This window comes from Vulpes lagopus, chromosome 14, assembly GCF_018345385.1.
Source record: "Vulpes lagopus strain Blue_001 chromosome 14, ASM1834538v1, whole genome shotgun sequence".
NCBI classification, from domain to species: Eukaryota; Metazoa; Chordata; class Mammalia; order Carnivora; family Canidae; genus Vulpes; species Vulpes lagopus.
In genome coordinates this window covers 5,892,333-5,903,495 of record NC_054837.1, presented here as the reverse complement: position 1 = coordinate 5,903,495, position 11,163 = coordinate 5,892,333, and the positions used below count along the sequence as shown (strand labels likewise).

General features: G+C 44.7%; 1 protein-coding gene across 2 annotated transcripts in view; it reads left to right on the top strand.

Moving 5' to 3' along the window:
- Window positions 1-2,026: 2,026 nt before the first annotated feature.
- The window catches only part of ASAH2 (N-acylsphingosine amidohydrolase 2), a 74,683-nt gene continuing 65,546 nt past the window's right edge, over window positions 2,027-11,163 (top strand). The window contains exons 1-4 of one of the 2 annotated variants that reach the window (XM_041728962.1): window positions 2,027-2,241; window positions 5,558-5,689; window positions 8,743-8,948; window positions 10,323-10,472. In XM_041728962.1, coding sequence (XP_041584896.1) covers window positions 5,563-5,689; window positions 8,743-8,948; window positions 10,323-10,472 — 483 coding nt within the window. In that variant the 5' untranslated portion in view covers window positions 2,027-2,241; window positions 5,558-5,562. The remainder of the gene's footprint in view (window positions 2,242-5,557; window positions 5,690-8,742; window positions 8,949-10,322; window positions 10,473-11,163) is intronic. The other variant, XM_041728961.1, reaches the window with a different exon arrangement.

Genomic DNA, 11,163 nt, shown 5'->3' with positions numbered 1-11,163 from the left:
AGATCTTGCCTAGGAATCTGGAGACTTGGGCTCACATCCTGCAATAAGTATTGCTCAACCGTGCTCCCTTTTAACCATCCTTTCCTGTTCTAGAAGCCTAACCTTTCTGTGTGTGTTTCCTCATCTGTAAGGGGTGGTAGTGTATGCGTGCATGTCTTGGTGTAATGGGTAGAGTAGGACAATTATCTGTATCCTAGCAAACAAGCTTTATCTGAGGGCCATTCAGACAGAAATAAAATATATGTACAAGTTAAAATATTTGCAGTGATGTTATCTCCCCCCCCCCCCCACCCCCAGGTAGTTTTAATCCTGGCTTCAGGAGCCCGCTGTTTTGATGGGCATTGCAAATCCCCTTGACCTAACATCACTTCTCCACTGGTCCTGCTGCAGTGCTCGGCATTTCCTCAGTTCTCACCCTTGGTATTTAGGGATGGTTCTTCGTATATTGTCTGGAAGAAATGATATGTGATCTACTACAACCCTGGTTACAATGATTCTACCGGACTAGACTGTGGGTGACCACCTTCTAAGTCTTGGTGTGAATGAGCATTGCAGGGCTCCTTTTCTTGGGGAGGAAAGTAGTGGCGAGGTCTGGGGTGGAGGGAACGGAAAGTACAGTTTGGAGGCCCACTGTTAGGGTGAAGTTTGGGAGACAATCTCGTGGCAAGTCACTAGTGGATGTCTGTTGTTTTTACCTGCCTTGATTTCATTCTAGAGAATTACCCATTCTCTGTGGGGATGGTCTTATTGAGAGGACTATTTCCATCTCTCCTCAAGGGAAAGGATGTGTCTATGCTCTGAGCTAGGCCAGTCAGATGCTGTCTCTCAGGAACTGAATCCCAGGTGGTGCAACATAGAGACCTACCACAGCTGGGGTGGATCCATCTCAATGGTGGTAGCTCCTGCCACCTGGATCTGCCCTGATGTCTGGCCTTCCAGAGCCTGTGTCTTCAACTTCTTTTTGCTGCCTTCCAGTGAATTTACTTCTCTCTCTTCCCTGCACTGCTTAAGTTACCTGGATTTGACCTCTGCTCCTTGACACCAAGAATTCTAGCATAAATGCATGTAAAAAAAACCAAACTGGTTTAATGACATAATTTAACCTGCCTTCCTCCCAGCCCCCCCTGTGTAGCAGAGAAGTAGCTAAGCCACATTACTAAATGCACTATTGGAAGGCACTTCTATCTCTGGTTTTTCCACTGGACTTTGGGGGCTGGTCTCTTTTAACTCTGCAAGACATGAAGAGGCCTATGTGTTCTTCCAGCTGCTTCCTGGACAGCTTAGATTTTGTAGGAACCAAAGGTTGGCCTATTTCTTCCTCTCTTTGCCTCTTATGGGCCTCTGTTTAACTCCATGCTGTTATACAGTATACATCCTTCAGGAGGAGGTAACACATTTTATCTTCTCCATTACAAAACTGTGCACGGCTCTTACAGAAAATATTTTTCATGAAAAAATGAAAACAAAATTCACTCATAATCCTATCACCAGATTACATCTTAAAATCTTGCTGTGATTTCTTATAGTCTTCATGACCACACATATATAAATAATGTATACTTTTTAAAAACAGGATTATAATGTCTTTTAAACTTAAAACACCTTAAAGGAGTTTCAGGTCATTAAATTATTTAATGGTTGCACAGCATTCTTGCCCTGTTGTATATTCATTATTCACATTCTCATTTCACCTAAACCTTCACATTCTTTTTATGCACAAGAACCTAAGAGTTAAAATCACTTTCCTCACCTGAAATTGGTGTACACATAGCTCAACGTGAGCTGTAGCCCACACTAATGTCCAGCATGCATCATCAATGCCTCTTGAGCACTGGTGGAGTGACCAGAGGCAAATAAAGCAGGTGCTCTTTTTTTGGTGCTCTAGGTTACAGACCTCGCACAGAGCTTGCTGTGCTGGGGAGGTGTGTAAACGCTGAAGTCAATGACCTTCAGCCCAGCAGATCTTCTGCAACTTTTACCTCAGTATCAGTCTGTCCCAGGGGAGAGTTTGCAGACGGCTCTTGTTATCAATACACTTTAATCTCGTCCTGCACCAAGCCCACACCAGTATGCTAATGAGAACTCTACTCTCCTGGGCATGACTGTGAACATCTTTCCTCACTAGGTTTCAGAACGTGCTGAGAAATCTTGGCTGAGCACCGTGCAGGGGGGAAAGGAACGACATTCTGGATGGTCATTTGCTTTACTGGATGCAGGATTTCTTTTGATTGGTTGAATCAGGTAAGAGTACTTGTATTTTCTTGGAGAGGGAGGGAGGGGTCTTGAATCATCCCTTTGTCTTAGAGATCTTGCTGAAATGCGAAAAGCTTCACTCCGTTTTCTTAGCTTTGGAAACCCGTTTTGCTAAATTATTACTTTTTTACTCTCACGATCTTGAAAAACAGAGACCTCAGCATGGTAGAGATGTGGCAAGTGGGCTTGCTGTTGTGTCCCAGCCTCATCACTGGGCTTGCAAACTGTGCCAGATCAAGTGAGAACCAGTGGGAAATGTCAAATCTTTTGAGTTCCAACCACTAGCTCAGCTCTCCATGGTGTATTTCGAAGGCAGACATGCAAAAAAAAAGCAAAAAAGGCATTTGCTTTAGATTTGAATCCAGATTGTAGTCATCAATGAAAAATAAATAGTGGAACTGGTTAAAAAAGAAAGGTAATAATGTTGGCGGTAATTCTGGCAACAGGGCAGTGAAACCCATGAAGTACATGATGGAAATCTGAGTTAGAGCTGGAAACTCTAATGTTAGATCAAGTGCCACTGTTGGCTTGTGTAAAATGCTGCTGGTGGTAATCAGTTCAGCAGAATAAAGCTAGCAAAAAAAAAAAAGTTATTTGGAGCCATGTCTGTGTGTTGTATAGGCTCCTACCATGTGGCCACATTCACACGTATGTGCCATGTGCATGTAGATGCTCTGGGGTCGGGAGGTCTGCTGCCGCTCGGCCTTGTTGAATTGTCCTGGTGGAGCAGCAACTCTCCCAGCCAGAAGGAAGATGAGTGAAACCAAAGCTTTTAGAAAGAACTAGGTGCACTGGGTTTGAGGTTTGCCACTGAGATAGCAGCTACAGACTAGTAAATGTACTTGGATCGTCCAAGTTTCAGAGGCACAGGTTAGATGTGTTTCCTGACTCCTGAGGGCTGACAGTGAATGTTGGGACCAAGATCAGAACTAATTTGTTTTGCCTTAAATCTGAAGTTGTCCCTGATGGTAGCAGTGAAAGTGACCATGGTGTTGATAAATGGACGAGGAAAGGGTACTAATTTAGGAAGATGTGCCAGTCTCTTTGTTCACTTCCAGTTCAGCCTTACCTGTGAAATGTTTGCTGCTAGACTGATTTTATACTCTAGTCCAAGGGCATCTGGGGGGGGGGGGGCTCAGTCAGTGAAGCATCTGCTTTTGGCTCAGGTCATGATCTCAGGGTCCTGTGATCGAGCCCCACGTTGGGCTCCCTGCTCAGCGGAGAGTCTGCTTCTCCCTCTCCCTCTGCCCTCCTCCCCTCTTGTGCTCTCTCTCTATCTCAAATAAGTAAATAAAATCTTTAAAGAAATAAATAAACTCCAGTCCAGGGATTGCAAAATAAAATAAGTACAAAATAAGGTAGTAACTTAGATAGAAAAGGGCCACTGGGAAGAGTCTGTGGTGGGTTGGAGGACACATGCCCCCTCTGAAGGAACAGCAGCTACTATGTTCTATAAGCTCTTGGCACCCAGGAATGCTGACTCAGTGTTGCCATGGTTTATGAACTATTTTGAAAGGAAACTTGAGGATTTACATTTGTAAATGTAGACTCTCTTTTTACAGATGAACTGTTAGCTCCTCTATCTTGTCAACTAAATCAAATTGAAACAGAAAGTTGGGCCATGCTAAGCACACTTGTTTGGAGGGAATTTGTAACTTTATGGGGGGGATAGCATCTGAGTCACATAATACCCATCTTGGCAGCATGTCCTAGGACTCTAATCCCATCTCATTGCTATGGTTCCCTGAAGTATGGGTTGAGAAAATGAGCTCTGAAGTTCCTACCTGTGATTCCAAGAATTCTTTAATGCAGCTTCATTTAAACTCCCTTCGAGAACAGTGAGGAGCAGAGTTGCTGTTTTGCAACCTAACGATAACTGCAAACATTTTGAACACCTACAGGACAAACAAATTATTGCTTGTCATCTCATTTTCATAAGAACTCTATAAGGTGAGGACTAAGATTATCATCATCATCACACCTCCATTTACAGATGGAAAAACTAAGGTTCAGTGTTGGGGAGGATCTCCCAAGGTTGCTGAGTAAGTGGCAGAAATGAGATTTGGATTCTGGAGTCAGAAGGTAAAATCCATTTTTTTTTAAAGATTTATTTATTTACTTACTTATGATAGACATATATATATATATAGAGAGAGAGGCAGAGACACAGGAGGAGGGAGAAGCAGGCTCCATGCCAGGAGCCTGACATGGGACTCGATCCCGGGACTCCAGGATTGCGCCCTGGGCCGAAGGCAGGCACCAAACCGCTGAGCCACCCAGGGATCCCCTAAAATCCAATTTTTAACCACCATATTTTACCTTTTCCTACAATATGTGAATTTTTAGCTTCCATAGTCTCTCTGAGTGATGATGACTCTGACTCCTAAAGTATCTTAAGGGATCTGTAAGGACATTTTCTGCCTTTGTAGAACACAGGGGCATTGTCTTTGCAGCTTTGTCTTTGTCTTCATCCTTTGACAGGGTTTGTAAAATGTATGGGATCTTTCGGATGATAGAAGAGGGAGATTTTCCTAATGCCTGGCTTGAGACCAGAGAGGGCACCTTCCCTTTCATACTTTTTTCTCATTAGATGTTAACTGAGGGTTAGCAAATGGAATTTAAAGGCCAAAATAGTTTTTTTTTTTTAATGATAGTCACAGAGAGAGAGAGAGAGAGAGAGAGAGAGGCAGAGACACGGGCAGAGGGAGAAGCAGGCTCCATGCACCAGGAGCCCGACGTGGGATTCGATCCCGGGTCTCCAGGATTGCGCCCTGGGCCAAAGGCAGGCGCTAAACCGCTGCGCCTCCCAGGGATCCCTAAAGGCCAAAATTGTGTGTAGACACCTCCTTACAGACAAGGTCCTTTTCCTTAAGCCATGACCATAGGGGACAGCCCTAACCAAGGGTGATCACCCCTGTCGACGGAAGTGTTCCCACATCGACCCATGTGCAGATAGCATCATCACCACCAACGAAAATAGTATGATGCAGCCAAGGGATAGACATACATTTTAGCTTAGTTGCTAATGCCAAATGGTGAGTGGTGGCTTCTAGAATGAGCACTGTGCTGAGAAGAGTCTGGAAACCACATCCGAGCTCACCAACGAGTGCTATAATTGACTGGTCTTGTCTGCCATGGCTTGGCATATGCAACTAGTGGCTGGTATGCTCTGTACTTTCCATGGCCGCCATCGTCTATTTGTGTGGTGGCACTAAGACATCATGGGCTGGGGCAGCTCAAAGCACATGCATTTTAATTTGTGATCCTGTCTTTTCCTGCCTCATCCATTTCTGCTTTTCCTCAGGAGAGATGGCCAAACGCACCTTCTCCACATTAGAGACGTTCCTGATTTTCCTGCTCGTGATGATGACCGCTGTCACGGTAGCCCTTCTCAGCCTCCTGTTTATCACCAGTGGGACCATTGAAAATCACAAAGGCAAGTTGTAATGGGCTCTCTTGGGTGCTATTCCTAGCCTGTGGGAAGTTTCTTGATTATTGGGGACGCCAAGGCAAAGAACAGTGTCTGCTGATAATGCCGATAACAGGGCTGTTCAGTGTGTACTTAAGCAGCCTAGGATGGCCAGCTAACCTTTACATTAATTGCCCTTTCTGCATTGATAGCAATTTTTATCAAGTTTACCTTTGCCCCCAAATAGTCAGTTGACAGGCATTCTGACATGGCGCTTACTCATCTGTCACTTTTCCACTGACTGAAGCCCTATTCAGAATTCTTCAAGGCCCAGTAAAGTGAGCATTTGCCCCATGCTCCTGTCCTTCTCTTTGACTTTTCTTGGGCATCATCTTCCCTTGGGGACAAAAGGAGAATGAAAGACCCATTGAATATCAACTAGTCTGTGGAAAGCATTGAACTCAAATTCTTAGGAAGGCCGATCAAGTTTTATAAATGAAGTGGAGGGAGGAGGTGGAACAGGGTGGGGCAACGATCTGCAGCCCCTCCTGAGTGCCAACTGTTAGTTGTCATGGGGTCACATGGACTCAGATCCCCAGAATTTTCAAGAGAAGCTAGAATGGATGATTTAGGCAATTCTTTATATATATATATATATATATTAATATTGGGAATTTATTTAGATTTTGAAGATGATGTAGGCTACATTTACAGGCAATATTGGGCCCTTGGATCTTTGATGGAGCCCTACTTTAATAGCGGGTCCTATACTAGTAAATAAGTAGAGAAGACAGGTGGGGGTTGAATGTTTTGACCCAAGTAAAGGGAGGGCTGGCTTTAGGCCAAACAGAAAAGGCTTTCATCTCAGTTTTCCCTCTTGTGGCCTCTTCTTTCCAGCACATTCTCTACCATGACCCTGAGCTTTCAATTCCCTGCAAACACAGAGGGACAGAGATTCTCTGTGCCAGTGGTGTGGAGAGCAGGGGCATGAACTGCTAGGAAAGAAAGGACCCGTAAGACTTCCTTAGTTTTGGCTTTTAAAGTTAGAGAATCCAGAGGCTGAGACTCAGGGAGGTGATCAACAGTTAAGGTAACTATTCTTAGAGTAGGAGTTGCTGTTTGTTGAGTAGTTGCTGTGTGTTGAGCACTATGGTCAAGAGTCTACATACTTTTCTCACTTAATTCTCATAAAACTTCTATAAAGGTAGGTGCTAGTCTTAGTACCATTTTCCAGATGTAGAACCTGAGATTCTGAGGTCATAAAGAAATCACCCTTGGCCATTGGACTTGGTTTGCTTTGGTTGGCACTCCATTTCTACTTGGTATCAATAAGGCAAAGGTGCCTGCCTCCTTCCTTGCAATAATTGATCTCTCGAAGGCTTGCGGTTGAGAAAATATGGATTCTAACTACACAGTGAATATAGATGAAATAGCATCAGATTCTGAGTCAGAGGACCTGATTCATCTTGTGCTGTCCATGAAATTGTCGTTACATTCCTTCTCTGGGCTCCAGTTTTCCTTTTTTTTTTTTTTTTTTTTTTTAATTTTTATTTATTTATTATAGTCACAGAGAGAGAGAGAGAGGCAGAGACATAGGCAGAGGGAGAGAAGCAGGCTCCATGCACCGGGAGCCTGACGTGGGATTCGATCCCGGGTCTCCAGGATCGCGCCCTGGGCCAAAGGCAGGCACCAAACCGCTGCGCCACCCAGGGATCCCTGGGCTCCAGTTTTCCTATACATAAAATTGAGGAGATCAGACTAGGTGACCTCTACCTTTTCTTGAGTCCTCAGGATCCCAGGGAGTCAGCAGTCAATCTCCTGACTAAGTACTTTCTGAGCACTGATGCTTGTGACAGTGACATCTGTTGCCTTGGCCACCTTGGCTATTGTCTGGGGTGGAAACAAACAAACAAATAACAAGCATATGTAAGATATCTTAATATGTAAATAGGACCAAAGCTATATGCTGGCAATTATTCTAAATGTTTAATATGTATTAACATATTGATTGTTCAAAACAGCCCTAGCAAGTAGAGTATTGTTAGCCCTATTTTATAGATGAGAATAATCAGAGGAGAAAAGGGTAAGTGATTTGTTCGGTTAGTAAGTGGTAGAGTCCATTTTAAAACACAGGGTATTTGTTTCCGGAATCTGCTCTTGTAAGCTCTGTGCCATTCTGCCTCCCTTGATACTCTGTGTGTGTGTGTGTGTGTGTGTGTGTGTGTGTGTGTGTGTGATAGTCACATAGGACATGTACACGCATATATGTTGATGGTGATATGAGTAAAATAAGGTGGAGCTATGTTTTTAAATTTTTTTAAAGGTTTTATTTATTTATCCATGAGAGACAGAGAGAGAGAGAGAGAGAGGCAGAGACATAAGCAGAGGGAGAAATAGGCTGACATGGGACTCGATCCTGGGTCTCCAGGATCAGGCCCTGGGCTGACGGTGGCGGTAAACCGCTGAGCCACCAGGCTGCCCAGGTGGAGCTATGTTGAGCATATATGATCTAGTCTGCATTCTGAATAAAAGGCTTAAGAGAGTTGGGGAAGAGGGGGCAGCATAGAGATGGGGAGGGGCGTGGCATTCCCAGCTCAACTTAGTGGAGCTGCCTCTGAGTGTGATGGAAATGAACCAACTTGGAAGGGAGTCATGGAGCTTGGTTGGTGGACAAGAGAGAAGTAAGGTCTCTGAATGCAGAGAAGGGTAGAGACAGATCCCTGGAGGTTAGATCTAGTAGGCTGCGTGCCAGGAACCTGGTTTGGCACCTGGTTTGTTTGTCTAGAGGAGAAGTGCAAGGGGAGTAGGTGCAGGGCCATGAGTTTGACAAGGAATGGGAAGTTGAAGGACATTTGACATAGGCCTTGACTGTTAGGGTGAAGTATCTCCAGTTCAAGAGAAAGATCTTCTTTAGGATTATTATATACAGTAAGTTCCTGAGATGTTTCTTACCATATATTTTAAATATAAGAGAATATATAACGATTTCTCCTTAGGAACCTGAACCTACGTGTTCTAATTGATGCCAACAAATATGTGGACTGGAATGTTGTTCCTTGAGTATTTTATTTTGCTTTTAGATTCAGGTGTTCCCACAACCCAGAGCTCTACAACCACCCTGGGCTCCACAGCCACTCAAGGCTCAACACTCACCCATGGCACAACAGCCACCCAGACACCGCCAGTGGTCACCACCCCAGAGCCTCCTCTCTTTCAGAACTTTAGTGGCTACCATATTGGTGTTGGGCGAGCTGACTGCACAGGACAAGTAGCAGATATCAACTTGGTAGGTAAATCATGGGCTCCTCAAGGAGAAAGAGACAAGTAATGTTATAGCTTGCATCCTACACTTACTCCTGATGATCACATCATCTTCTTCTCACTTTTCCATTGACTTTACTGCTAACACTATGAATATTGTACTCTAAAGAGGGACGGTGTGTTCAACTGCAACTCCTTTATAAAGCCAATTGGCCATTTTTCATGAATGGAAGTGGCAGGGCTGGCAAACTCACATACCACGGGGGGGTGAGCTGGTACCATAAAGGACTGAAGCTGGCCCGTGTAAGCCGATAAGTGTCTAAAGAATCCTCAGTTTGGAGGGCAGCCGGGAAGTTGTGGGGTACAACTGTAAAGTGCATGGCTTTAGCAATTATTGCCATGTAGGGCTGCCCTATCTTAAAGTCTTTTCAAGAGAAGCTGGAAAATCTCTGGATCAGAGACCTGAGGATCTAAATCACTCACTTGGAAAATATAGGCAAGTCTAGTTAAAACTGGAAATCTAGTGGAGGCCGACACTGTAAGCCAAGGACAGCGCGTCTGTGGGTCGAGTGTGGCCTACTGGCTGCTGGCATGCAATATCTTGGTTGAGATGGTGGATATATTCATTCACCTCAACCCTTCTCTAGGAAGCTAGGACATGAGGTTTTTTTATGAGATTTTCTTCCTCCTAATAAATCATCTTTAGAGTCTAGGAATTATTCCCTACTGTCTGTTCTAAGAAATAGCTCTACAAACCCTAAGTGAACACGCCTATGAGGTGCAAAGCAAGCAGTAGAGGGACCGTTCTTTATGGGTGGGCCTTATGACACGGTGAGGAGGGGGGTTTGCAATATGTAGATTTGATCTGACTCAGTTGAGGGATGGTCAACAGGGTAAAAGCCAGAGTGAGACATCTTCAGTAGGTATTATTTAATCGTAAAGAAACCATTTTCTTCAGAGAAAGAAAGAAGATCCCACACCAATAAAACAAAGAGAGGGAGACTTCAGTCTTTAGGATGTTCCTGGGAATGTGGGACGGTGGTAGGGGAACTACTTCATTCCATAGTACCTTAGGCAGGAGGAAAGAATAGAAAACTCTGGAAGGTCTCTGATATGGTAATGGCATGCCCAAGCCACGCCAGCCCCTTCCTTAACACGTGGGCCTGTGAATGGCTTCTGCGAAACTGATGGCTACTGTGCGTTTACGTTTTTCTGCACAGAAAACGATGATGGCTTTATTATTGAAAACACATCGTATTATCTCACACAGAGCCATGATGTCCCGTGGATTGTGTTTTACTTCGCCTTTCCTGTGTGGTCTCTTCTTGTGTGGGTGTGCCTGGTTCTGGTGGCAGGGGAGTGAGGCAGAGTGGCACTGACTCTCTCTCTTCCTTTCTAGATGGGCTACAGTAAAACTGGCCAGAATGCCCGGGGCATCCTCACCAGGCTGTACAGTCGTGCTTTCGTCATGGCAGAGCCCGATGGGTCCAATCGAGTGGTGTTTGTCAGCATCGACATAGGCATGGTATCCCAGCGACTCAGGCTGGAGGTGAGTGGCTGAGGTGACAACGCAATGACATGATTTAAAAGAAAAGGTCTGTGAGTGAGTGTGACAGTAACTAAGCCCTCCTGGCTTCTCATCCAGTGAGTTCCACTGCCCTCCACCCTTAGAAACTCCTGACAAACCAGCAAACAATGGCAGTCTAAGTCATCTTGGTCAAACTTGCTTTCAATTCTGCTGACAGCTCTTTGTCATTATTAATGTTAGTGTTTTGAAAGCTTATTATGTTCTAGGCGACCTTCACACACGTGCCCTTATTTAATCCTCCTTGATAGAAGCCTGAGGGCTCCAATTATTCACTAACCCTTCCCTCACAATAGACAATTGTGAAGAGGTGCAAGGAGCCAGATGAGAAGTGAAACACAGCACTGAAATGAGGTCGGCCATAAATGGCTGAAGTTGGGTGAGAGGTACATGGAGGCCTCATTATGCTATTCTCGTTATTTTTGCATGTGTTTGAATGTTTCCATAATAAAATTTAGAAAGAGTAGTTTTGGCTCTCTCCCTCCTTATTGTAGAATATGGCAAGCTCTTCTGTGATTTCTCCTCAAACTGAGACCCGTGTTGCCCCCTCTGTGGGGAAGATTGAGCTTAGTAGAAGGGTGCCCACGGGTCCTGGGCAGGCAGCAGTAAGACGTGCAGAGGGAGAGGGAGAAGTAGGGAGATGGGCATGGACTTC